Below are 26,457 nucleotides of genomic sequence, written 5' to 3'. Positions count from 1 at the left end.
TCCCCCCAAGGACCCCAACGGCCCTGGCTGGGCCAAGCCAAGGGTCCGAAAACTCCGCTTGGCAGTTCTAGCCTAGCATCAGCTAGCATCCGGGCGCTCGGAGCCAGGCCTCGCGTGGCAGGTAAGACTCCCAAAGAAGTGGGGCACACGGCGACTGCCCCACGCGGCCAGAGCCACACACACACCAGGCCCTTGGCCCCCTTGCCACCTCGGCCCCGCACTCGCCTCTTGCGTGCTGGGTAGGTGCACGGGCAATCCGTTGGTTTCATCTACACAGCTTGGCCCACTCGGGTTTACCGTATCACTTCCAGGCTCCCCCAGGGCACCTGGCTCAGCGCACTGGTCGCCACTCCTACCACCTCTGCATTTTCAGGGAGGCCGGGCGGCACCGTCAGCTCTCGCGCACAGAGCAGGCCCTGCGCTGGGAGCGGCTGCGAGAGATGAGGATGGGTCCAAACAGCATCGCTGACGACCAAGGAGCGGGGCTCTGTCCCGCGCGTGCGGGGTGGGGACCCTGCTGTTCGGCGCCGCTTGCGGGGTTACATATAGAATGAGATGGATAGCAAGCGAGGAGTCACAAGGGTTCCGCAGAGTGGTGGTACGGGAAGGCTTCACGGAAGAGGTGCTACGGAAGCCGACGCTTGGAGGACGAGAAGACCCTAGGCAAGGGGCGGGAGGGGTCAGGGTTCCGCAGGAGTGCCCCAGGAGTGAGTCCTTGGGGGGCTCAGGGCGCGCAGTCCCGCCAACAGACTCCCCATTAGGCCCTTTAAGCAGGAGTGCGGGGTGCGGTGGATGGGGATGGGCGGTGCCTAGGCCCCCGAGCGGCCGCTGATTGGGCGGCGCGGCCGAGCGGCGCGGCTCCACGGGCTCCGATTGGCGAGCGGGACTGGACGCCGCCGCCCGCGGATGCCGGGGTCGCCTCTCTCGGGCACGTGGGGCGGCCGCGGCGCGGGGGACGCGCGGGGCTCGGGACGCGGCGGACGCGCGTGAGTACAGGCGGCGAGGGGGGCCGGGGTACGGGAGGGCCGCAAGGAGCGCCCGGTCAGCACCGGGGTCGCCGCTTCGGGCGTCTCTCTTGCCCCTCGGCGGAGACGCAGGGCGCCCGGGGACCGCGCGCGGCTCGGGCCGGACCGGCCGAGCGTCGCACCCCCGCAGCTCCGCGCACGCAGCCCGCGCTCTTTTCTCTGTTGCGTGTTTTCTCCGTCGCTAACTCGCGTCCCCCGCGCCCCCGGCCGCAGCTTGGGCGTCCCGCGGAAGCGGGCACTTCGTGTTAGGGAGCTGCCGCCCCAACATCAGCGCACCGACAGAGAAACTGAGGCAGGGGGAGTGACTCGCCTGGGGGGTCCCACCCTGTCAGACCCCACCTCCAACTGCTGCGCCGTGTTGCGTGGACCTCGGTCTCCGAGCAGCTGCAGCTCCCCTGGCGAGGGAGGCGCCCGAGTGGGACCTGACCAGGCCGGGACGCAGCCCGCTGCCGCAGCGGACCCCTGTCCACGGGAGGAGGAGAGCGCCAGCCACGGTGCCCGGCCCTCAGAGAAGGGCCCCAGGGCGCTGGTTTTACCGCCTGCTGCACCCCACCACTCCCGCGTTTGCTGCGAGCAGGTGCCTTCCCATACCTGAGTCCCACCCCACCCCCGGCCCCACGCTCGGCTCTGTGCGGCAGAGGGACCTCCGTGCCTGACCCTGGAGGGGCGCCCGTCTGTCCCTGAGCCGGGCCACCTGGCAAAGCCCAACCCTGTCCAAGTGGTCCCAGCCCGTCCCAGCCGCCCCACCCCTCCTCCCTCCCTTCCCCGCCCCCAACCCTCCCCTCCCCGCTCCCCAGCCATGGAAGGCAGGGGGAAAGGGGGAGGGAGAGCGTCTGATTTCGGAGAAGGCTGAGGACCAGAGCTTCTGCAGGTGGGGAGCTAGGATCAGGTGAGGGTGCAGGGGGAGGGTGAGCCCGCCCCCCTGCCTGGACGCTGGAGCCACCCAGAGCAGCCGCTTGAGCCTGGCGGTAGGCAGCCGTTAACAGCCCTGGGCGCGCTGGGGCTGGTGGAGAGCAAGCCTACCAGTGTGCCTGCCTGGCTTGCACCCCCTTGCCCTCTCAGTTCCGGGGGTGGGGAGGGGTGTCAGCCTGAGGGTGGGGTTGGGAACCCTCTGGCTCCACTCTCCTCCCCACTCGGCTTCCCACCCCTTCCTTCCCACCATCTGTCCCTTGTTCTCTGCTCCTTGTCTGTTTGGTGGTCTTGGCCTCTTCCGCCCATCCCAGCCCCCAGATGCGACTCAAGCCAGGGGGAGCCTGAAGCCCTAAGCCCCTTTTGGGCCAGCTGCATGGCTAACCAGTGCAGAAAGGGGGGGCACACTGGGATCTGCATCAGAGGTGCCAGAGAGCAGGGGGAGGCCTTGTCCTGGGAGGGCCCCCCAGAGCGCTTCCTGTCGCTGGGCAGCCTAGTTCCCACCGTGACCCAGGCTGCCAAGACCCCAAGCAGCTGCTGCTCTTTGGAAGGCCCGTGCACCTGCACAAGCTCCCAGGCCGGCTAGTGTCGTGGAGGGTCCCTGTCACATACAGCTAAGCAGACCTGGGGAGAGACTTGGGGGCGGGGGGGTCCTGAGTCCTGGGCCACTGGGAAGATGTACTGCGCCCCTCGCTGATGGGTAGCCCACTGGTGTGAACACATTGGTTGCCCTGCCCTGGCTCAGTGCTGGGGTGGCTGGAGGATGCTTGCGGAGGCTGCTTCTCTGCCCACAAGCGGATGTGTGTGAGGTTGACCACCTTCTCCTTACCCGGACACTGGGTGACTGTAAGTTCAGTTGGGTTCGGATTTTATGGTCTGCATTGAGTTCTGGGAAGGGCCGGGGCCAGGCCACGCCAAATAAGCCAGGGCACCTAAATCCGGCTCTCAGCCTTAGTTCTCCCATCCAGCTCGTGGCCACCCACTGGGCTGCCCCACCCCAGAACCTGCTTTGGCTCCCCACTGCCCACACAGCAGAGCTCCCCAGTTTGGCACTGAAGACTGATTACATACCAGATCAGACTGCCACTGGGGCGGCTCTGCCTCAGCCCAGCTGCCCACCTGCCGCATGCCTTTACAGGCCAAGCCCGAGGCCCTCACACCCCACCACCACCACCACCACCACCCCCGCGCTGGGAACAGAGGCCGTGTGGCATTAGGCTCTGAGCTCTGTGCAGGTTGGAGTTGCTGAACAAAGTGAGCAAGTGGCCCGTCCTCGCTCTGCTCCTGGCAGGGCCGGGCACGGTGCAGCCTGTCATATCGCGAGGTGTGTAATGTGGTGTCTTTCTCCTCATCGTGGTGTGAAATAGAGCGATCACTGCCTGCTAGTCTGTGTCCCCAGCGTCTGAGGCCTGGGGGATTGTTGGGTGAGTGGACAAAGGGCTGGAAAGGAGCAGAGGAGCTCCTGGGGGCCTCAGCAGGAGCTGTGCGGCTTGCCTGCCTGGAACCCACACTCCTCTCCTTCCCCCCCTCGCCCCCTACAGCCTTCTTTCACGGGCATCTTGAAGCTGGGCATCCCAAGGCCATGCAGAGGGCAGGGGCAGGGGGCCGGAGGGCCTCTGACTGCGGGCCTGCCCTGTACCGGCCCAGGTGCATCACCAAGTTTGCCCAGGTGGGTGGGGCTGCCCAGCCTGGGTGCCCTGGCATGTGGGTGGCCCTGTCTGGGTAGGGGAGGCTGAGGGTCAAGGAACTACTTCCGGGTCTCCCTTCCCTCAGTGGCTTTGGAGTGGATGTGTGTGTGTGTGTGTGTGTGTGTGTGTGTGTGTGTGTGAGAGGGAGAGGATCCGCAGGGACATGGCAGAGCCCACAGCTTGCCTGACTGAGCAGAGAGTATGTCTGGGTCGGGGAGATCTGGAGAAGGGTGGCCAGGAGCCTTGGGTCTGACCCCTGCCACCTTCCTTGCACCCTGCCATGCCACCACTGAGCAGTACGTGGGCTCCTTCCCCGTGGACGACCTGGACACCCAGGAGAGCGTGTGGCTGGTGCAGCAACAGCTGTGGCAGCTGAAGGTGGAGGCGCTGGGGGGTGCCCCCAGTGGGGGCCACGAATGGCGGGAGGATGAGCCCCTTCTGAGGCCAGCTGTCCCCAGGGAACATAGCTCCTTTGGCCCGGGACCCCCTCCCTCAGGGCAGTGCGGGACCCCGCAGCTGGGAGATCACGGGAGATTCTCAGTGTCGCCCTGATGGGGATGGTCAGCGAGGCGCCACCCACTCTTCTCTGGCCCCTGGGGGTGGCAGAGCGGGTTCACAGCACCCCGAGGCCGGGCTGGACAGGTGATGCTACTCCCGCCAACTCTCCACCCAGGACTGTCCCCGCCGCCGGGCTGTCATCCTCAAGTTCAGCCTCCAGGGACTCAAGATCTACAGTGGGGAGGGTGAGGTAGGAGCTTCAGGGGCTCCGACAGGGGCATCTACCCCGGGGCTGTCCTCAAGCCCTGCCTCCTGGGTGCACGTGGGGGCGGGTTCAGGGAGGTGCTCCCCCAGCCCTGCTGAGCAGCAGGCCAGGCTGCCTGGAGCCTGGGGCTGGAGATGCCCCGTTCCTCTGCCTGGCACCCTGGGGCTGGAGACAGCCCACTCTTTCTCCTGGTACAGAATGGACCCTGACCATGGGTCACACTGTGCTGTGCTCCCCGTGACTGTGGGCCTCCATCACCTAAGGTCCAGGCATGTCATGGGGCTCTGGCATCAAGCACTGAGCTGCTGGCGTGAGGTGTCACCCACCACCTGTTTGAGAGGGATTAGTGTCTCCTCACTTGAGCCATGTCACGCCAAGGCATGTGGAGGAGGTGTGGCAGGGCTAGGACTTGAACCCTTGGCATGTGCCTCAGAGGCCAGGCTGCAAGCCCGGGCCTGCGCCACTGCCTGTCTCTGACCCAGTGGTCTGTGTAAGCTCTGCCCTTGGGTCACAATCCCACCCACAGGCTGCCACATCCAAGGACACGGCCACCTGAGGGGTGGGGGCCTAGCAGCAGCCAAGTGGCTGGAGCTGGCCTGATGGAGGCCATGAGCACCCCCGCCCCCGACCCGCAGGTGCTTCTGATGGCGCACGCCCTGAGGCGCATCCTCTACTCCACCTGGTGCCCAGCTGACTGCCAGTTTGCCTTCATTGCCCGGAACCCACGGAGCCCGGCCAGCAAGCTGTTCTGCCACCTCTTCGTGGGCAGGCAGCCAGGAGAGGTGCCTGGGCCATAAGGCGGGTGGGTGGGGGTGAGGAGGTCCTGCTAAGGATGGAGAAGGGGATGGGCCAGGCATCAGGTGGCCTTTCAGGCATGGCCGCCTGCAGGCACAGTGCCCCTGTCCACATTGTCACCTTGGAGGCTCTGGAGAGCAGGTCCGTGGCCTCAGTGGTCCCTGGCGGCCTGCAGGCCAGAGCCTGTGCTTAGCTTCGAGGAGTGCAGCCAGTACCAGGCCTCTGCTCGTGCATGGCCTCTGTCCTGTCTCTACACTGTCTGCCCTTGAGGCTCAGCCTCCATGTTCCCGAGGCTCCTGTGGCACCCTCCCCATCCCCATCCCTCTATCCATTTGTCCCTAATGATGGTTGCCTGAGTTCTTGGAGAGCAGAGGCCAGACCAGGCTGGGCTGCGTGTGCTCCACTGGGGTGGTGGGGACAGGGCCATCTGAGAAGCTCTAGGCGAGACAGCTACAGAGCGCCGGGACCGGCGGCAGAAGCTGAGGCTGTTGCTCATTGCTGCCGTGTGCGTCCAGCTCTATGCTGGATCCAGGCTGACCCCTCCCCGTGACCTGGTGCTTAGTCTTCCAGTGTGTGGCATGTCTTGCAGTCGGCACACAAGTCTGGGGCCTCTGCTGGGCCGCTTCATGAACTCCTCAAAGGATCATAGAGAAGGCCATGGTCACCCAGCTGTTCCTGAGGAATGGGGCCAGGATTGGAACCCAGGGCCCGAACTCTTGGTGCCCTCTCCAGGGTGAAGGCAGGATCCCCAGGGCAGCCGCCTCTGCTCCTGCTGAGTGAGGGAGGCTGGGATGGGAGCCTGGTGGTGATGTTCCGGGGCCGAGTGAGACAGCACTCCTGGTTGAGGGGCTGTGCACAACCGTGGTGATAACCGAGTGCCCCGTCCAATGGGAGCTGCCTCTGCCTGTCCTAGATCCACATCCTGCACCTGTTACTCTGCCGCTCCTTCCAGCTCGCCTACCTCCTGCAGCACCCTGAGGAGAGGGCACGACCTGAGCCCTGCCAGGCCCCCACAGGGGATGAGCCCCGAAAGCCCGCAGCGGGCCCACCGGCCCTGGTGCGGGAGCCATTTGGCCGGGATCAGCTGTCACAGAACGTCCACGCCTTGGTCTCCTTTCGGCGGCTGCCAGCAGAGGGGCCGGTGGGCAGTGGGGTATGCAGTGCCCCTAGCGAGGGGCGGGCAGGAGGAGGGCAGAGAACTGGGGGAGGGTTGGGGGCTGCACCCGGGTAGCTGGGGCCGAGTCTGCCTTCCCACAGCCTCTCCCTGGGTGCCCTAGAAGGAGCTGTCAGAGTCAGAGGGCCGAGGGGGCGCCCGCCACGGCCGCCTGGGGAATCCCTACTGCTCCCCAACGCTGGTCCGCAAGAAGGCCATCCGTAGCAAGGTGATCCGCTGCGGGGCCTACCGGGCCTGCACACATGAGGCTCAGCTGCAGCTGTCGGCACGTGAGGCCTGTGAGTTGCCCCAGCGCACTGGTGCCCATCGCAGGGCATGGCCAGCAAGGGTTGTGCTGCAGGGCAGTGGCTGCACCTCAAGACAGGTGCCTCTGTGCAAGTGTGGAAGTATCTGTGCCTGTGTACCCAGGTGCACAGGCAACCCAGCCTGAGTGCCTGGGGCTTGCACAGGTGCCGCTGCACAGCAGGGTGTGCCTGCGAGGCAGGGCAGGGAGGCTCCCGGAAGAGACCCATCTGGCATGCTGGGGCCTGCATGGAGGGCGGGCCTAGCGTAGGAAGGGGGAGACCCTATTTCCTCTGACCCTGAATGGTGTCTCCACAGTTCCTGCCGCGTGGGAGGCATGGCCCCGGGGTCCTGGAGGCTCCTCGTGCCTGGTGGAAAGCGAGGGCAGCCTGACGGAGAACATCTGGGCCTTCACAGGCATCTCCAGGTTTGGGGGAGGGGCGTGGGGTTTGGCCTGGTCTGATGCTTAGTTCTGTTGTGGGGATAGGGTGAGGGGACGGACTCTCCCTCCCCCTGGCGCTCTTATCAGCCCCATCTCTGTGCACGGACAGAGCTCCCCAGCCCCGTGGACCTTGGGCCCCCTGAGTCTTCTTAAATGTGAAATGAGATAATGAGAAGACCTCCTTGGTGGCAGGGCTGTGGGGAGCTCCAGTGAGGTACCCCGGGAACATGGCTCGCTGTTGGCCTGCTTCATGGCTCCCTCCTGCTGGGGTCCTGAGGCTAGCAGCAAAGGACAGTTAACCCCAGTGCCACTCCAAGCCCAGGGCCTGTCCATTGCTCAGGGAGGCTGCCCAAGGCTGCCCCAGACTAGGGGTCCTGCCCACAGCCTTTCCCACCCTCCATCCCCCAGGCCCAGTGCCCTGGCCCTGCTGCGGAGAGACGTGCTTGGAGCCTTCCTGCTGTGGCCAGAGCCAGGCACCAGCGGCCAGTGGTGCCTGTCGGTGCGGACACAGTGCGGCGTGGTGCCCCACCAGGTCTTCCGCAACCGTGTGGGGCGCTACTGCCTGGAGGTGAGTGCAGGAGGGGCCTGGCTCCGCCCCATTGGTGGCCTCACCCTCATCACAGCCCAAGCTGACCCTGCCCCTTATCTCGCCTCCCTTACCCTGCTCCCGATCCTTCCTCATTGGTCCAGGCCTGAGCAAAGTGCTCTTGGAGAAAAAGTTGGAGGATTCGTGGTCACTGAGGGTCCCCAATATAGAGGGTGCTCCCAGAGGGCACCCTGAATAGAGCTGGGCTGAGTGACACTTCACATTTCTGCTGGGATGCTGACTCTTAGAAATCCTGCTTCCCCATACCCTAGCCGGTGGGTAGCCAAGCGGGGAACCCACATGGAGGGGCATGACCTTGCCTAAGCCCACACAACCTGAGTCTCCCTTTGGGTGTCAGCCAGGGTCAGGCTGGGGTGGCGGGGCTTTTCTGGACAGGTAGTGAGGGCGAGAGGAAGTGGTTTGTGACCCTACCCCGATAGCACATGCCGCCTGGGCCCTAGGATGCTGGCGCTGGGTGCAAGCCACAGGAAGGGGCCCCCATGCTGAAACCCCTTCCTTTACCAGCACCTGCCGGCCGACTTCCCCAGCCTGGAGGCCCTTGTGGAGAGCCACTCAGGAGCCGAGCGCAGCCTCTTCTGCCCCCTGGACATGGGCCGCCTGAACCCCACCTACGAGGAACAGGACTTGGGCCATGAGGGCAGGCCGCCTCGGACTCTCCGGCCCCTCAGTCACGCCAAGTCAGAGGCAGAACTGCAGGGCCTGGGTTAGGAGGCCGCGGGGTCCAGGGCTGCGCCTCATTCGGGCTGCAACCTCTGCAGCCTTCTGCCCTTCTCATCTACACTGGCCAGCGGGTCCTCTGGTTGCTGTGTCCCTCGCGTGGGTCTTCTGTCGCTTCACAGCCCGTGGTCTGTGTCCTGCTGACATGCTTCTGTGAGAGGGCGGGACGCAGGGCCCAGCCCTGGGGGTTTTGTCATCTTGTTGCCTCTGGCGTCCTGCTTGACTCCTGCCATAGGAGCTTGCCAGGGTGGGTGGGGGGCCCTGACTGGGGTTTCCAGAATCCAGAATGTTCCTGACCAAGGCCTCCCTTCCCAGCTCACCCTGCTGTCAGAGAGGCATAGGCCGCCCCATGCCTATGGTTTGTGGCTGGCACGGCTGTCAGGACTCAGCTCAGCTCACCAGGCCAGCCCCATGAGGTGGAGGAGATGAGTCTAGGTAGTGGTCCTGCTGACGAGTGACAAATCTAGGTTACCCCTCTTTCTGCTTTGAGTGAACTTGGCAGGCCAGCACGGGTGTGCTGGTGAAGCTACGGAATACTTGGGCCAGGAACACCTGTTCCCGAGGCAGAGGCTCCGCCACGCTAGCAAGCAGCAGCTGTGTCACCCTTCGGTGGCAGAGATAGCCACCACTCCCGCTCCGCTCAGGACAGTCCTGGCCAGTGGCCTTGTTACTGTCTCACCAATCTAGTTACAAAAGGGAGCTGTCCACTGGGGTGTCCTCTGTTGGGACAGGCCATCCTGATCTGTGTCAAATGGGAGTGGGCAACTGGGCCTCTCTCCCAGCGTCTCAACTGCAGCTCCTCCCCTCCCTGGGCATGGGCAGTGGAGGACACCCTGTCCCCCTCCCCTCCCTCCCTCCGCAGTCTCACATGCCTTTAGCAGGGAGAGGGTTTTGCGCTTTCCTGTGCCTGGGAAGACAGTCCATGAAACCTTGGAGTTGGCCCAGGCACCCCCGTGGGAGGAATGGGTCTGGCTGCATGCTGGCAAGGTCTGGGGCCAGGTGCCCAGACGGCTTCCTGACAGCTTTTATTGGTTAGAAGTTACACCTAGGGCAAGAGTTTTGGCCCACAGGTGCTGACTTCTCAATATCCTAACATCAGAGCACAGCTCTGTGTGTCTGTGTGTGTGTGTGTGTTTCCAGCCTACACCACGTGGGCAGCCCAGCTGTGTGGACACAAATAAAGTGCATTTCCTCCCCTCTTCCGATACAGGCTCCTTTGAAAGGTGGGGCCTCTGTCCAGGCACTTGGTGCTGAATGGGCTCAGGATCTCCGGAAGGAATTGGGTAGGGAGTGTGATCAGCCAGGTCCGACTCCTTCATACCTTCAGGGGAAGGTGCTGTAGGAACAATGCTTGGTAACTTGAGCGCTGGCTACTGGAGCTTGCTCTCTGCTCCTGTAACATGCCACAGGGCCTAGGCACAGCCCGGGTGGCCGCCGGGGCCTCCCCTTCCTCCTGGGCGGCCCTCATCCTCAGCCTTGGTGTTTCAGTTTGGTCCCAGGCTGCCCGTGGCGACTCTCCCGGAGTGGGAGTGCGAGCCTACCTCTGCGGGTCCAGGTAGGTGTGCTGGGTCCGCGGAGCTAACCGCTTTGTAGGATGTTGGCTTCCAGGGACAGTCTCCTTTGCTGGGCTGCGGGTTGCAGGAGGCACAGATTTCACCCTGGTTTTCTGCGGGTATAGTCCAGCGGCTCCCCTGGCCGGCCCCTAGGGATGGGCCAGACTGCCTCTGCCTGCCCAAAGGGTTTGACTCCTAAAGCTTTGAAAAATGATGAGGTTTAGGAAAAACGAGGTGACAGCTGGGGAAGGGGGGCTCGGGCTCCAGGCTGCCCTCAGCACCAACGCACACCAGAGCTGAGCTGTCGGGAAAGGACAGCGGGCACTCTGGCGTCTGGAAAAGGATGTGGAGTCCAGCCTGCGGGTCCCGTCGTGGCGGGGCATCCTCGAGTCAGGTGCTGGACCTGGACCGCTCCAGGCGGCGACGGACGCGGGGGAGGGCTCCGGTCGCGGAGAACACGCGGCCTTCGGGCTGCATCCCCCTGTGACGCCACGGCCGTTGCCCGGCAACCGCGAACGCCTTGGCTGCATGTGCGCGCGCGCGCGCGAGCCGGCGACTCCGGGGCTCGGGTCCTGCGGCGGCGCCTGCAGCGCGGATCCCCCCCCCGCCCCCGCACCCCCTTCCCCGCCGGGGCCCAGGTACGGGCGAGCCCGGGCTCTGGAGGAGGCGGCGGCGGTGCCGGCTCGGGCCCTGTGAGTGTCCCGAGCGCCCCCTCCTCCCGCGGCGCCCCCCGACGAGCCCGCCCCTCCCGCCACGGCCCCGTCCCCGCCGCAAGCCCCTGCCCCCCACGGGCGCCGGCCGCGCCATGGCCGCGGAGGCGGTGAAGGTGGTCGTGCGCTGCAGACCCATGAACCTGCGCGAGCGGGAGCTGCACTGCCAGCCTGTGGTGACGGTGGACTGCGCGCGCGGCCAGTGCTTCATCCAGAACCCGGGCGCCACCGACGAGCCCCCCAAGCAGTTCACCTTCGACGGCGCCTACCACACGGACCACGTCACCGAGCAGATCTACAACGAGATCGCCTACCCGCTGGTGGAGGTGCGCCTAGGGACGGCCCTGCCCCCAGACGCTCGGGGTGGGCGAAGGGCGGGCAGCCGGGCACAGGTGGACAGCAACCGACGTGTGTGCAGACAGGAGATGGCGTCCTGGGCTCCGCTGTGCCCAATATCCCTTCCTGTTCCTGCTGGCTGAGAACTCCCCCCAAGGGTACCCCCGCCTCGTGGGATCCCTGGAAGCCCCATATGCTCTGTGTCCAGCCTCCTGTGTCCCTCCTGCCCTAGGCCAGCCTCGCCTTTGCCACTCTCCACCTCGGACTATAGTGTGAGTGTAGCTGGCTCCTGGAGGCCCCCCGGCCCTAGCTCGGGGGCAGCCCCGAGGCTGTGAACACGGGCTCTGCCTCTTGCTGCAAGGACCCTGGCGTCTCACTCTTGGGGACAGCATGGCCAGGCTCTTTCAGTGAGCTTGGCTGGAGCTAACCTGCTTCCTGCCCTGTCCTCTGTTAAACACTGGCTCAGGTATTTGAAAGAGAGAGGGTAGGAGAGATGGTTTGCTCCAGTGGAGTAGCCAGGGCTGAGTCGGGACCAGCGCTCTGACATGGAATGCTGGTGTTCCCTTGCAGCAGTTCCCTTGGCTCCCCATCTCTTGTGCCAAGAGTCAGTCCAAGCCTGGAATGAGCTGATATGGTCTGAAGCTCCCCCAACCAGAGATGATGCCCCAGGCATGAGGGCCAGCTTCCTCCAGGCTTTGAGACCTAGCAAGGTTGTGCCTTGGCCTAACTCCACTCTCCAACTGGAAGGGCCCCAGGGGGTCACCTGACCCAGTTCTTGTTCCCTATTGGGTTCTCTTTTTTTTTTTAAGAGTTATTTTATTTTATTACAAAGTCAGATATACAGAGGAGAGACAGAGAGGAAGATCTTCCGTCCGATTTTTCACTCCCCAAGTGAGCCGCAACGGGCCGGTGCGCGCCAATCCGATGCCGGGAACCAGGAACCTCTTCCGGGTCTCCCACGCGGGTGCAGGGTCCCAAAGCTTTGGGCCGTCCTCTACTGCTTTCCCAGGCCACAAGCAGGGAGCTGGATGGGAAGTGGAGCTGCCGGGATTAGAACCAGCGCCCATATGAGATCCCGGGGCTTTCAAGGCGAGGACTTTAGCCACTAGGCCATGCCGCCGGGCCCCCTATTGGGTTCTCAAAGGCCACTAAAGTGAGGACCAGCTCTCCCCAGCACATCTGCCCCACAGGTGCTCAGGCTTCCCAAAGCAGCCCCTTCTGCCTTGTGGGAGCCTGGGTCCCCTCCTTGGTCTGGAGCTTGGCCCTGGGCCAGCCATTTGTGGGGGCCCCAGGGAGCCCCAGCCCATAGAGGGAGGCAGACAGGACAGCCCTTCTGGTCCCTCCTGCAGCTCATGGGCAAGGGGCAGCGTCTCTGTTCTTAGCAAGTTAATGAGGAGGAGCAGCAAGCTAACAGTTGAGATCCAGGGTGATGAGTTGGCAGGGGAAACCCTGGGGACTGGCAACACGGGGATGCTCCCAAGCCTGGATCTAGGTGGGGAGAGGTGTGGATGGGAGGAGCAGGAGGACTTCCTGAGAGAGGTGTCACAGAGGCTGTGATCTGAAGGCTGAGTGGAGTCAGCCAGTTCCCAGAGCGGTCCTCTGGGTGGGATCAGGCTGGAGCCGGGCGGGTTTGGTCTTCAAAAGAGCTGGGGACCCTAAAGACTGAAAAATTGTGGAAGGAATTAGGGCTGGTACTGAGCCTGGCGCCAACATCCCCTGCCCCGTCCGGCTGCCTCCTGTTAGCAGGGCAGCCGGCAAGCACTTACAGCCTGGGAGCAGTGGCGCTGGGCAGGCTGGGCTGGCAGTCTTGGTGGCTCCGGGGTCCTGTGACAGCCTGGACAACCTCTGCCCAAGACACTCCCTCTGGGTCCTCGGTGCTCCTCCGCTCCTTCAGATAGAGGCTCCCTTCCTGACCTTGTCACTGGGTGGTGTGTCACCTTTCCTGGAAGCTGCCCACCCAGGACCCTCGTTCCAGCTGATCCATCTCCCCACCACACCCCACCACCACCTGGTCAGCTCACGGAGCCCAGTCCCAGGACAGCCCCGAGTTAAAGAATTGGTTAACCCTTGATCTCCCGGAAACTGTTTGGTCCCTAACTTCAGGGCTGTGGCAGACCCTGGGTGGAGGATCGCTAGGTCTGACATGTGGACCTGCTCCATGGGTGTGCTTGTCCCATGGAGGTCTGTGGGGTCAGCTGGTGGGAGAGACGCTGTCTCCATGGAGATCTGGAGCTGAGCCGAGGGACCTTCTGTGACAGTGGTCGTGCTCAGTGGCTGCACTGTCCTGTGATAGCCATGAACCACATGGCGCAAGTGAGATGCCACTGAGTGCCACTGGGGGCTGTATTTTAATTGTTTTTTTTTTAATTTGTTTATTTGAAAGGCAGGGAGACAGAGAAGGAAGGAGAGAGGGAAGTTGGGGGAGGGGGGCAGAGAAGATTTTCTCCATTCTCTGATTCAATGCCCCAAATAGCCCCAACTGCTGGGACAGAGCCAGGCTGAAGCCAGCATCCTGGAGATCCGCCCACATCTCCTACGTGGGTGGGAGGGGCGCAGGTGCTTGGGCCATCCCCTGCTGCTGCCTTCCCAGGCCAAGTTAGCAGGGAGCTGGATAGGAAGTGGAGCAGCCGGGACTTGCACTGACATTGCAGGCAGAAGTTTAATGCGCTGTGCTGTGACGATGGCCCTCTGAATGCTGATTTAACTGGAAGTTTTGGTTTCTGAAAGATCAGATTTTTAAAAATTAATTAATTTGGGCTCGGCGGCGTGGCCTAGTGGCTAAGGTCCTTGCCTTGATCCCATATGGCTGCTGGTTCTAATCCCGGCAGCTCCACTTCCTCTCTATCTCTCCTCCTCTCAGTATATCTGACTTTGTAATGAAAATAAAATAAATCTTAAAATAGAAAAAAAAATTAATTAATTTGTTTTATTGATTACATTGCATTATGTGACACAGTTTTATAGGCACTGGTATTCCCCCCCAACCCTACCCATCCCCCCCATGGTGGATTCCTCCACCTTGTTGCATTACCACAGTTCAAATTCAGTTGAGATTCTTTCATTGCAAGCATCTACCAAGAGTAAAGTCCAGCATCTTATTGTCCAGGTACATTCAACGGTTTCTTGGGGAGACCATCTCTGGTCTGAAGGTAGAGCTGGCAGAGTATCATCCCAATCAATTAAAAGCCCTGACAATACATCAGTAACAATTTATAATGTTATGGAATTAGTTGACATGGTATTGAGTAACCAATATGTTAAAAGAGAAAAAAAGAATGCAAGTTCTGAACCACATCCTGTGACTTCCACATTGACATTTCAAGTATTAGTTTATATACAACCGGGTTCTACACACCTTAAAATGGCTATAGTTTACTATTCAGCTGTCTCATGTCTATTTTAATTTTAGTATTTAGCAGTTCATAGCGTTGAAGCATGATTTTGCTGAACCTGGCTGTTTTTTGGGTAGTCTAACTCTATAACTCTAACAAGACACATGTCAACAGATTAGGTGAACAGTTTTAGGAGGGGTGTGCAGAGAAATCTTCAATACCCCAGTGAGGAGTGACTAATCTTTGTGTCCCACCCAGTGAGTTCTAAGTGCATCCCTGCTGACCATTTCCTGTCTGTTTCTAAGCTGAAAGATCAAATTTAACTAACCCCTTGTGGCTAGCAGCTGCGTGCTGCCTGGTACAGCTGTCAAGCCAAGCCTTCCTGTATGAATACCGAGTGAGCCACATTTTGTGAAGTAAAAGGAAACAGATTTGACAATTTCAGCTCATATTAACAACATATTGCTTCCCTAAGATGTAAATGGGTATTATTTTCACTGCATAATATTAGTGAAATCTCTTACATCCTTTGTTCATACTATGTAAAATCCAGTGTATGTTTTATGCTGATGTCCCAGCAGTTGAATTGCAGGTGGGCGTTTGGTGTGGTAGTGAGGGTGCTGCTTGGGGGTCACCATGCCCGGTATCGGCGCTCCTTCCTGTTCCACTGTCTGCCGACGTGCGTTCTGGAAGGAGCAGGTGCCAGCCATCCTTGTTAAGTTTCTGGATCCTGGCCGTTGTGGCCCTCTGGGGAGCGAAGCAGTGGAGGGGGACTTGTCTGAAGTCTAACTCCCTCTCCCTCTGGGCCCTTCAGCTGAATTAAATACGTTAACACAGCAGTGAAACCGTGGCTCCTGGAAGGCTATTTTATAGTGCTTAGGCTTTAAAATCTAAATTAATTGGAAGTTCAGTTTCTTAGTCACATGGGCATCCCCTAGTGGGGGCTGGGGGCTGCTTGAGTGGGTGGGGCAGCCTAACAGTGCCACTAGGACCCCTCCCCATATGTGGGTGAGGCCACAGTCCTCCAGCTAAGTGTCAGGGCCACACGAGTTTCCTGGGATGAGGCTCCTGAGCCTCCAGTGCACCTGCTCTGGCCACAGGGCTTTAGAAGTGTGCTTGTGGGCAGGTGGTCTCCTGCTCCTGCCCTGCAGGTGTCCACTCCCGAGTCCCAGCTTCCGCGGGCAAGAGTGCATACTTACCTATCCTGTTGTCACCTGGGAACGGTGACCTTAGTCTCCTTGGGATGGCCACACCCCATTCTGTCCACATGATGGGCCTGGGGTGTCATACGGGGCCCTGCAGCATGGCAGCAGCCCTCCAGGTCCACATTCCAACACTCTGTTCCATGGTAAATTCTAGAATCTGTGACCTCATGTGCTGTGTGTATGGCGGGTGGACAGATGCTGGTTAAGTAAAGAAAGTCCAGGGGATGGGCTGGTTCGCCCCCATTTTCCCCTCTTCATCCTTCCCCACACCTGCTCTCAGTTCGCACCTCTCCATCTGTGCTCAGCTCCCCTGTGGCCTGGCGTGAGTCTTGTGCCTGCAGCCCTGTGGGAACCCATACCTCCCTTTTGGTTCCTGATGCCCCTGGGAGACTTTGTGAGTTCTTGCCTCCCCTCCCCGCCCCCTTTCCCTCTTGGCCGCCTCTCTTTGTGCAGTGCCTATCATTACTTGCAGCCACACTGCCTGCTACAGGTGTCAGTGGTGCTTGTCCTGCCCCCACAGTCCAGGCGGACACTGAGCGAGCGCCCTGTGTGCCTGCTCTCGGCTGCTGCTGCAGTGTGACTCAGTGTGGCAGGCCCAACAGCAGGTGTTCTCTGCCCTTATTACAGATGGGCACACCGAGACAGACCTGGCCATGGGCACACAGCCAAAGGTGCAGATGGGACATGAATGCCCTGGGCCATATCCCCCAGCAGGCTCGTCACCCTCCAAGGGGTCAGTTCCTCCCTCTCCTTCCCAGCAAACCCCTGGCAGGGCAGAGCCCAAATGCTTGCTTGCTTTTTTTTTTTTTCTTTTTAAGATTTATTTGATTTATTTGAAAGGCAGAGTGAAAGAAACAGAGATCTTCCATGCACTGGTTCACTCCCCGGATGGTCAGCACGGCAAGGGCTGGGCTGGGTGTGTTAGCAGGTAGCTGTAGGGGAGCCTCAGGCTTCAACTCTCCGAGCTCTCCTAGTCTCTACTACAGCCAGGGCTGTTGTGCAGGAGGCCCAGGGAGGGTCCCAGTCTAGTGGGGGGGAGCCTCACCATCCACCTTGACCCTGCCCTGGACCTCTGCTGAGCACCAACTTGGGTTTCCTCCCACGCAGGGTGTCACCGAGGGCTACAATGGCACCATCTTTGCCTACGGCCAGACGGGCAGCGGGAAGTCCTTCACTATGCAGGGCCTGCCGGACCCGCCCTCCCAGCGGGGCATCATTCCCAGGGCCTTTGAGCACGTGTTTGAGAGTGTGCAGGTACAGCCTTGGGTGGAGGGCTTGCAAGGCTGCCCTGTCAGAGGCCCGCCTTGCAGGCCCACAGCTGCAGGGTGGGCACTGTTTTCTGGGCAGCTGGTAGAGACAAGCTCACCCTAGGATATGGTGATGTTGGTCCCGAACACCCGGTGGCCCTGGCTTGGACCTGTCTTGAGCTTCTGTTTGGATTAAGCCATTGCTACTGTCCAAGCCTGTGTGGGGAGCTCTTTGCCTAATGATGTCACCAAGCTTCTAGACAGACCCAGGGGGTAACTTAGAGCCCATTTCTGAGATGGGGGAGGCTGAGACTTGGAGACCCTGACAGCTGGGGCAAGTCCTTCCCAGTGCCCGGGCTGTGGGGGGCCATGGGTGGCACTGGGTGGAAAGTCCCCCAATGGGAGATGGGAGAGCCTGGCCTGCGAGGGAGCAGCTGGGGGCTGGGGCTGGCTCGAGCCTCACCTGACGCCAGGGAGGACTTTATTCTTGTCCCTGAGGCATATGGCTGGAACCTTGGGCATAGCATGTGGATACAATGCAGCTTGGAGAGGCCTGGAGTCCCCGGGCTGGAGTGGCAAGTAGGGAGAGGCAGGGTAGGGCCTCCTCCCAGCCTGGCCTCTCCCGCTCCCTGGCTGCAGAGGACTGTAGTCCAGGGGGGGCTGTGCAGCCAGTGGCTTGGAGCTCAGTCCTGTCTGTGCTTCCCAACCCTGCAGTGCGCAGAGAACACCAAGTTCCTGGTGCGGGCCTCCTACCTGGAGATCTACAATGAGGACGTGCGGGATCTGCTGGGGGCAGACACCAAGCAGAAGCTGGAGGTGGGTGCAGGGGTGGCGGAAGGGGGGATGCTGCTCCTGCCCCAGGGCTCTCGTGCCAGTTCACACTAGGTGGGGACTTTGAACTTGGAGTTTGGAGTGTTCTCAGTCAGATTTCACGGTGCATTGGAAGTATAATGGGCCTCCCCGACCATTGGGCTGGATGTCTCCCAGGTGCCCCCGCACCTGCTCAAACATGGAGTTGGTGTCATTTGACAAAGCCTTTCCCTGCTACACAGGAGTGTCAGGGAATCTCCAAAGGCCCCCTGTGCTGAAAAAAGGCCAAAGCAATGGTCACCTGTTAAGCACTTCCTGTCTACTGGCTGTTGGCAGCACATCCTCCTGCCTCCTGCTCAGTCACCTGGTTGGTGGCTGACTCCACGCTGCCAGCATGGGGAGGAGGGCACAAAGATCCCCAAGCTGCCAGCATGGGGAGGGGGTACAGAAACCTCCAGACTGTCAGCATGGGGAGGGGACGCGGAGATCCGGGAGTCACACACCCCATTTTATAAAATGGTTCAGATGTGGGATCTTATCCCTCTGGGCAGGAGTCCCGCGTGGACCCAGCTCTAGTGGCGGTGACTGCGTTGAGAGTGGCATGGAGATCCGTGCTGGGGTGGCACTGCAGAGTGGAGCCTCAGGGGCACAGGTCGCTCGGAGCAGCCAAGCTTAGGGCTGGCTCTGTGGGCAGTCACTGCACACTGCCTGTCCTTTGTCCCTGGCCTCTAAGTGGCCAGATGCAGGGGGCAGCAGAGGGAGGTGTGTTACCTTCCTCTTGTCACCATAGGTGCACCAGGCTGGTCCCTTGGGAACTCCAGTGAGGTTGAAAGACCTGGCAGGACTGGGCAGCCAGTGAGTGGCCAGGCTGGCTCTGCTTGGGGTTGTTTGGCCTGCACTTTGGCGAGCAGCCTTGGTCGTGTCTCTTATGTGGGGTGAACCTGGAAGAATAGACCAGCAGCGGTGGAGGGAGGGGTGCTGATACAAATCCACGGCCAGAATTCTGGTGGGCTGTCCCTTTCCTGAAGCTCTGACTCTGCTTGTCTGGCCAGGCAACCGGGGCCCCCAGAGGCCTGTGGGTGGCCTAGGGCCAGCCCACCTCCCTGGGGAATCCTTAGTCCTCTAGGAGTAGCCAGCTGGGAGGGTGCTATGGAGACACCAGCTTTACCCAAGGGGAACAGACTCAGGAAGAGGAGGCGGCTTGCTGCGGCCACAGGGCTGGGAGCTAGATTCCACGCTGGACCTTGGCCATGATCCCCAGGCCATGCCCCGTCAAGGCTGTGGGCTGGGGAGCCTGACTGGGAGTCCTGACTGGGAGGGTTCCCCACTCTGCAGTGACCCTCAGGGCCGTTCATGTCCTGCTCAGCTCACTCCTTGCTCCCTGCGCCCTGGGTTTTGTGGGGGAAGGTCTGTGAGGGTGACAACTGTGCGGCCAACTGAGCAGCCCAGGCCCAGGGAGGAGCTGGACAAATCCTCACAACGTGGAGCCACGCAGGCCCTTCAGGAACGTTCATCTACCTGCTTCTGCCATCTGCACAACCCAGACCAGGACCCAGAGCAGGACCCAGGCCCTGCCCTACCCCGGCTGACTTGTTGCTAGGCAGCAGTGCTCTGTCCTGTCTGTGTGAGATCCTCGGCCGCCCACCTAGAGCCGCCCACCTAGAGCCGCCCACCTGGAGCTGTGCCCTCCTTCTGGCTCTGGGTGCATCTGCCGCATGGCTCAGCCCCCAGGCAGGCAGGTGGGCACATCGGCTGCTGCTATGTCAGACAGAGGGGTCTGGTTGCCCTGCCCACTTGGGAAACTTCTGCCACCCTGACTGCTCTTCCCTGCCAACCCAGACCATCCGCGGCCTCACCCACCTCCAGTGGACCCAGGGCTGGGTGAGCTGGGGTGCCAGGAACTGCCCGTGACCACTCTCCAGGGGGCACCATGAGTCCAGCCCATGCCTTGTGGAGGACATGCAGGGGGACACAAAGGCACGGGTACTTTCTCGTCCTTTGCCACAGAGAAGGGAACAGAGGTTCCATGCATGGCCTATGCAAGGCCAGCCACTGCATAGCCGGTAGAGCAGGGCTGTGCCTTTCGGGGTGGGTGCTCTCGGCGTGGGCCCTGAACCTGCTTGGCACAGATCTGCCTGCAAGAGATCGGGGAAGCAGAGCCGCATGCCTGCTGCAGCTGCTAAAACCTCCATCAAAGAACTCATGTCAAGGGCCTGCCTGCTCCCCAACCTACGGACGTGGATCATGGTCCATCTGTGTCCCTGCCACTTCCCAGCTGGTTGTCATAGCAACCCTGCTGTGGCCTCAGCGCAGCTGGGATGAGCAGTCACTGAGGAGCTGTGCACTGTGGGTGGCCGCTTCTCAGTGGAGCCCTGCCTGGGGGGTGGGGTTGCTGGGCAGGGCACTCCTTGGGGTCTCTTCAGGTGTGGGGGTGGGGACAGAACCTCCTGGACCAATGATAGAGCATGGAGAGCCCCACAACCCTGTACAGGGGTGCATCTTCTGGGGCTTCCCAGGCCCGTGTGACCTGCCCCGACGCAGGTGCGCCGAACTGCTGTTTAGACCCCCTGTTGGCCTCAGGCGCAGGCCAGTCTCATGCAAGTAGAATGTGTCATTCCCATTTCACAGGCGAGGAGACTGAGGCATAGAGGCAGGCAGGTGGCACCACCAGGTTTCCAGTCTGAGTCTAAAACAGGGAACTGGTGCAGCTGGAAGCCACTCTCACTGGACCTGTGTGCCAGGTGGGGTCCCAGCTCCTGGCGGTGGCAGGGATCGCACCAACCAGCCCTCCAGCAGCCCTTGAATGGTGTGGTTGCAGCTGGAGGGGCTGCCCTGCCCCCCACAACCCTGCCTCCTGCTTCTGTTGCCTGTGCACCTCCTCCCAGGTCAAGGTCAGCCTTTTGTCTTGCTAGAGGCTTCAGCCTGTCTCCGCCTAGCCCCTGAAGTCTCCCACTACTAGGGCCCCACCATAGCCATGACCTTCAGCAAGCTGTTCAGCCTTGCTGTGCCTCCCTGTTTGCCCTGTGCCCCGGGTCCACTCCCTGGGCTAGGTCCCTCAGATGGGAGGCCCTGAAGTGCCCGGAGTGAAGCATTGGCGTCTTCTGTGCTCAGGCTGGCACAGCTGTTGGCATCCCTGGCACTGTGGGCTGTGGCAGCAAATGGCTGGTCACCTGCTAGGGTCCCAGGAGTGAGGGCAGCTGCCAGGCTAAAACCCGCCTTTCCAGTGGTGGCATTGCAGCTTCGGAATGGCAGCTGGCAGTTAGGGGACTCTTGTCCTATGCCAGGGGCACCATGCCAAACCAGCAACACCCCTTATTTCATTGGGTTCTCGCCATGTCTGGATGATATGGTTCTCACACCTATTGTACAAATGTGGAAACTGAGGCCCACGCTGAGTCACAGACCCAACGTCCCACAAGAAGGAGGCAGGGATAGGGCAGCCTGGAATGACTGCCCAGGGGCATGGGACGAGCCCACCGAGGCTGCAGGTGTGGTCTGGGTGGCGCTGGGTGCAACTCCACCAGGCGGGAGGCCCCACCCCTGAACAGTCCCTCCCGCCCGCAGTTGAAGGAGCACCCGGAGAAGGGTGTGTATGTGAAGGGGCTGTCCATGCACACGGTGCACAGCGTGGCACAGTGTGAGCGCATCATGGAGAGGGGCTGGAAGAACCGCTCGGTGGGCTACACCCTCATGAACAAGGACTCCTCGCGCTCCCACTCCATCTTCACCATCAGCATCGAGATCTACGCTGTGGGTATGTGGCAGGGCAGGCCCTGAGCCGGCCCCACTCCTGGGGGTGGGTATGAGTGCAGTCAGGAGCTAGGAGGGGGACCGCCAGAGGGCGCCCCCACGGCCATCACCTTAGCAGTCCCCTGGCCACTGTGAGCCCGCAGTCTGTGGTCATTGCCCCAGGGACACGACAGCCGCCCCGCTCCCCAAGGCAGACCACTGTCCACAGTTTCCAGGGTGGAGTCGAGGTTGCACAGCCAGGGGGTGTCCGAGCTGGGCTTCCATCTGGGGGCTTCCCGGGGCGTGTATCGCTGAGACCCTACCCTTAGGCTGCCCCACGCTAGAGTTGTGGGAACCTCAGTGAAAGGAAGGCTGATCTGGGGCCACTGCAGGGGCAGGTGCTGTGCCCTGGGTCCCACCCCGCAGCCCTGGGCTGGGCAGGCCCGTCTGTCTGCTTTTACAGTGGAGAAGCTGAGGCTCACAGCCCCCCGGCGCACTGCTTGTCTCAGCTCCTCTAGCCCAGGTGGAGCCCACGTCTTCCTGACACCCCAGCTCCCCTGTGACCCCTGCTGCTGCTGTCCCCAAGGTGGCGGGAGACCCAGAGAGCTGGGGAGCAGACACCTAGCAGAGTCAGCACCTGGGGCCCAGGCCCCCCCCCCCACGCCTGCTGCTGGCTGAATGCTCCCCAGGTGGCTGGGGGAGGGACAGGGACGGAAGTGGGCAGGTGGGAGGGCGGTGTCCCTCTGGGGGGTTGTAGGAGGGGGTGACAGACCATTAACAGATGTAAAAGCAATTACTGTTTATTTTTTATTGGAAAGGCAGATATACAGACAGTAGGAGAGACAGAAAGATCTTCCATCCGCTGGTTCACTCCCCAAGTGACTACAATAGCCAGAGCTGAGCCGATCCAAAGCCGGGAGCCAGGATCCTCCTCCAGGTCTCCCACACAGATGCAGGGTCCCAAGGCTTTGAACTGTCCTCCACTGCTTTCCCAGGCCACAAGCAGGGAGCTGGATGGGAACTGGAACAACCAGGACAGGAACTGGCACCCGTATGAGATCCTGGCACATGCAAGGCGAGGATTTAGCCACTAGGCTATTGCGCTGGGCCCAACAACTGTTTTCGTTATAAAATATCCAAGCTCCACAAAGATAGGAATCGGAGGGGAAATGAGCCGGCACAGCCAGCTCTCACGTCAGAGCACAATCTGCTTTGCTATTTTTTTTTTTTTTAAGGTTTATGTATTTGAAAGGCGAGTCACAAACAGGGAGAGACAGAAGCACTGAGGGAGAGACACGGAGCTCATCCATCTGCTGGGGTACTCCCCAAATGACCAGGTCGCCAGGACCGGGCCAGGCCAAAGCCGGGGGCTGGGAATTCCAACTAGCCCCACGCGGGACACTTGGGCCATCTGTTGCTGCGTTCCCAGGTGCTCTAGCAGGGGACTGGATCGGAAGTGGAGCAGCCAGGATTCAAACATGTGGGTGCCTGCCTCACAGCTGGCTGCTTTACCCTGTGTGCCCCAATGCTGGTGGCGTCTCGTCTTTTCATGCTTGTTTCGTGTAAGCGTTCTGGGCGTGACTGGCACCCTGTGCTCTGGGTGGCTCTCCTTGCGTTCTGTCTGCCAGGCCCTCACCAAGCGTGGCCCTTGTCACTGCTGCCGGCTGACTGAGGGACCGTCTGCTCACAGCTCACGGGCCACTTCGAGCCTGCGCTTGGCCGGGTGGGTGTTAGAATCGCCTCCAGCTTTCCGGTTGTGTCAGCCAGGCCCCGTCACGCCCGGAGTGGCTTGCCTTGAGGAGCGTCCCTCTGCAGCCGAGCCCTGGAGCTGGGGCACACCAGGGCACATGTGTGCTTGTGTCCTGCGACCTTGGCCTAAGTGTGGAGCTTTCCCAAAGGGCAGTCCGAGCACCTGCCTGCTCTTGAAAAAGAATTGTGTGCGGCCCGGCGGCGTGGCCTAGCGGCTGAAGTCCTCGCCTTGAAAGCCCCGGGATCCCATATGGGCGCCGGTTCTAATCCCGGCAGCTCCACTTCCCATCCAGCTCCCTGCTTGTGGCCTGGGAAAGCAGTGGAGGACGGCCCAATGCATTGGGACCCTGCACCCGCGTGGGAGACCCGGAAGAGGTTCCTGGTTCCCGGCTTCGGATCGGCGCGCACCGGCCCGTTGCGGCTCACTTGGGGAGTGAATCATCGGATGGAAGATCTTCCTCTCTGTCTCTCCTCCTCTGTGTATATCTGGCTGTAATAAAATGAATAAATCTTTGAAAAAAAAAGAAGAAAAAGAATTGTGTGACAGAGGAGGCACTCGTTGTACTGGCTCCCTCTCCAACTGCAGTAGCCAGGGCTGGGCCAGGAGCCGGGGACTCCGAGTACTGTCCTGCGTGAGTGGCGGGGGCCCAAGCACGTGAGCCATCCCAGAGTGCACGGTGGCAGGAATGGGATGTGGGATGTGGGCCAGCTCCTGCACCAGAGGCGTCAGGCCCCTCATGGCTCCTCGCTGTGCCCGGCCAAGCTTGGCCCCCAGTTAACAGGAGCAGCTTTGGTTCCAGCCAACCGGAGACCCAGCAGGGAGCCCCCGCCCCGCCTCTCTGCCCCCGCAGCTGGGGCTTTGGGCCTTGTTTGCTGAGTGGAACATGGACGCTGTTGCCCTCCCTCACGTGGGGGCAGTTATAGGGCTGCCCAGGTACAGGGTATGACAGAGCAGCACCGAGAGGCAGCACTCGCCAGGTGGGCACGGGCCCTGGGCAGGGCCAGGCCTGGTCTCGGGGCACCTGTGTTGAGAGGAAGAGAGCGGGCTTTGAATCCAGTGGAGTTGTCCTCCCCCCCCCCAAGTGTCACAGCTGCTGAGGGACAGGGTCAGCATGGGACCCTTTAAGTCCACAGCCGCCAGGCTACCTGGTGCAGCCCACCATGGCTGCTGTGCTACCGCTCTGCATGCTGGGGCTGTGGCACCCTCACGGCGGGTCCTGCCCTGTGAATGTGCTGCTGACCTAGCTATTCCCGTCCCAGCCGCTGACCCTCGGGGGGAGCTAGAGCTGCTCTCCTTGGCTTGGTGTGCAGAACTGAGGACCAGAGAGGTAGCCCGGCTACCGCCTCACCCTCTGCCTCAGGCCTGGAGGAGGATGATGGAGCTGCTGGGGGAGCCAGAAGGAGCCTCTGCCCCGAGAACAGCCTGTGCTCTGGGACCTGTTCCCCGGGATTGGGCCACCTTGCGTCTGATCTTGACCCTAGTGGATCATGTGGATTTGACCTTGGTGAATCATGTGTCCTCTCTGGGCCCGGTGTCCTCCTTTGTCACTTGGGCACCATGGTGGCACCTCCTCTCTCACTGCGTGATGACCCCACCGCACCTGGCCACTCTGTCTGCAGATGAGCGGGGCAAGGACCACCTCCGCGCTGGCAAGCTGAATCTGGTGGACTTGGCGGGCAGCGAGCGGCAGTCCAAGACGGGAGCCACCGGGGAGCGGCTCAAGGAGGCCACCAAGATCAACCTGTCCCTGTCAGCGCTAGGCAACGTCATCTCGGCGCTGGTGGACGGGCGCTGCAAGCACATCCCGTACCGCGACTCGAAGCTCACCCGGCTGCTGCAGGACTCGCTGGGTGGCAACACCAAGACGCTGATGGTGGCCTGCTTGTCGCCTGCTGACAACAACTACGACGAGTCCCTGAGCACGCTGCGCTATGCCAACCGGGCCAAGAACATCAAGAACAAGCCGCGCATCAACGAGGACCCCAAGGACGCGCTCCTTCGCGAGTACCAGGAGGAAATCAAGAAGCTCAAGGCCATCTTGGCCCAGCAGATGGGCCCTGGCGGCCAGACAGGTAGGCTGCCGGGCGGTGGCGGCCAGCAGAGGAGGCGGGAGCTTGCCCCTGATTTCCCCACTTCTCCTGATTCCGTGTGGGCACAGCTTTCCCTGTTTGGTTGTTTTGTTCATTTTATTTGAAATTCAGAGAGTCAGATCTTCCATCCACTGGTTTACTCCCCAAGTGTCAGCGACAGCTGGGCTTGGGTCAGGCCAAAGGCAGGAGCCCAGAACACAGTCTGGTTCTCCCTGCATAAGTACTTGAGCCATCACCTGCTGTCTCCCGGGGTGGACATTAGCAGGAAGCTGGCATTGGGAAGAGAACCACATCTGGACCCAGGCACTCCAATACTGATGCCGGCTGCCCAAGCTCCCACTGTCTTGCCTGTTGTCCCGGATGCTCACTCCTGGGTACAGCTTGGCAAGAGTAAGAGGCAGCCCTGGCTGGCACGGTCACGTGGAATGTGTGCTGTCAGTGATCTGAAGTGACCCCGCTCTGGCATGTCCCACCAGCCACAGGCCCTGTCACCCGCTGCCTGCCCCACTGCACCTCCTCTGTGCTGGCTGTCCCCGGGGCAGTGTCGCGGTGCTGGGCTGCATGGCTGCTGGCTGGCTGACTCCCCCACGTCCCACCTTGCTCTGTAGTAAGGAGGATGTCGCTGTCATGTGCACACCCAAGTGCGTGGGCTGCCATTGGGCGGAGGGATATCAGGCCATTGTGCTGAGCCGGGCCTGCCAAATACACATGATCCACTAGGGTCAAGATCAGACGCAACGTGGCCCAATCCCGGGGAACAGGGCCCAGACCTCAGGGCCCAGAGCACTGCCGGATCTGCTTCTCTGTCTCGGGGAAGCGAGTGTGCGAGAGCCGGGTCTGTCTGCCCATCTGTCAAGCCCTGTGCCACCTCCATCGGCTGGTCTGCTCACATGTCCTCCTGCCTGCCTTCTCATCCACGCCATGGTTTGTCCATTTCCTTCCTTCACCACACACCCACCTGCTCCTCATTTGTTCCACCCATGCAGTTACCAGACCCCACTGCCCTCCCAGCCCACCCTGCAGTCCGTATATCCGGTCACTCGCTCACCCCAGTCCAACCTCCTCCCCCATTCATTCATGCATCTATTCCCAGTTCCTGAGCTAAATGTTTTAGCAGGCCCTAGGGCAGACCCCCGCAGTGGGCAGAAAGGGGTGTGTGGCCAGGTCTGTGTGGGGTGGGGTGGGGTTAGTCCCAGCTGGCTTCACGGAGGAGACAGTGACTAAGCCTGTGAGGATGTGGGGCTGTGAGTAGCCAGTGTGTGTGCTTAGGGCTTCGAGGTTCCTCTGGGAAGA

At 61.3% G+C, this 26,457-nt stretch overlaps 2 protein-coding genes across 3 annotated transcripts in view; both read left to right on the top strand.

Annotated features, from left to right (window-relative positions):
- The first annotated feature begins 3,478 nt into the window (after positions 1-3,478).
- Positions 3,479-8,678, top strand: SH2D5 (SH2 domain containing 5). The gene is made up of 10 exons (XM_004592294.4): positions 3,479-3,603; positions 3,920-4,000; positions 4,296-4,370; positions 5,021-5,167; positions 6,094-6,333; positions 6,458-6,632; positions 6,955-7,063; positions 7,487-7,646; positions 8,190-8,530; positions 8,582-8,678. The coding sequence occupies exons 1-9, from the start codon at positions 3,517-3,519 to the stop codon at positions 8,391-8,393; spliced, it is 1,278 nt and encodes a 425-aa protein (XP_004592351.2). The 5' UTR covers positions 3,479-3,516; the 3' UTR covers positions 8,394-8,530; positions 8,582-8,678.
- A 1,909-nt stretch (positions 8,679-10,587) lies between these two features.
- The window catches only part of KIF17 (kinesin family member 17), a 36,398-nt gene continuing 20,528 nt past the window's right edge, over positions 10,588-26,457 (top strand). For both annotated transcript variants that reach the window (XM_058676268.1, XM_058676261.1), the window contains exons 1-5: positions 10,588-10,991; positions 16,646-16,792; positions 17,500-17,601; positions 21,160-21,349; positions 24,694-25,146. In XM_058676268.1, coding sequence (XP_058532251.1) covers positions 10,761-10,991; positions 16,646-16,792; positions 17,500-17,601; positions 21,160-21,349; positions 24,694-25,146 — 1,123 coding nt within the window. In that variant the 5' untranslated portion in view covers positions 10,588-10,760. The remainder of the gene's footprint in view (positions 10,992-16,645; positions 16,793-17,499; positions 17,602-21,159; positions 21,350-24,693; positions 25,147-26,457) is intronic.

This window comes from Ochotona princeps, chromosome 2 (genome assembly GCF_030435755.1).
Source record: "Ochotona princeps isolate mOchPri1 chromosome 2, mOchPri1.hap1, whole genome shotgun sequence".
Lineage (NCBI taxonomy): Eukaryota > Metazoa > Chordata > Mammalia > Lagomorpha > Ochotonidae > Ochotona > Ochotona princeps.
Note: the sequence above shows the minus strand (reverse complement) of the source record. Positions and strands in the feature narration are given on the sequence as shown.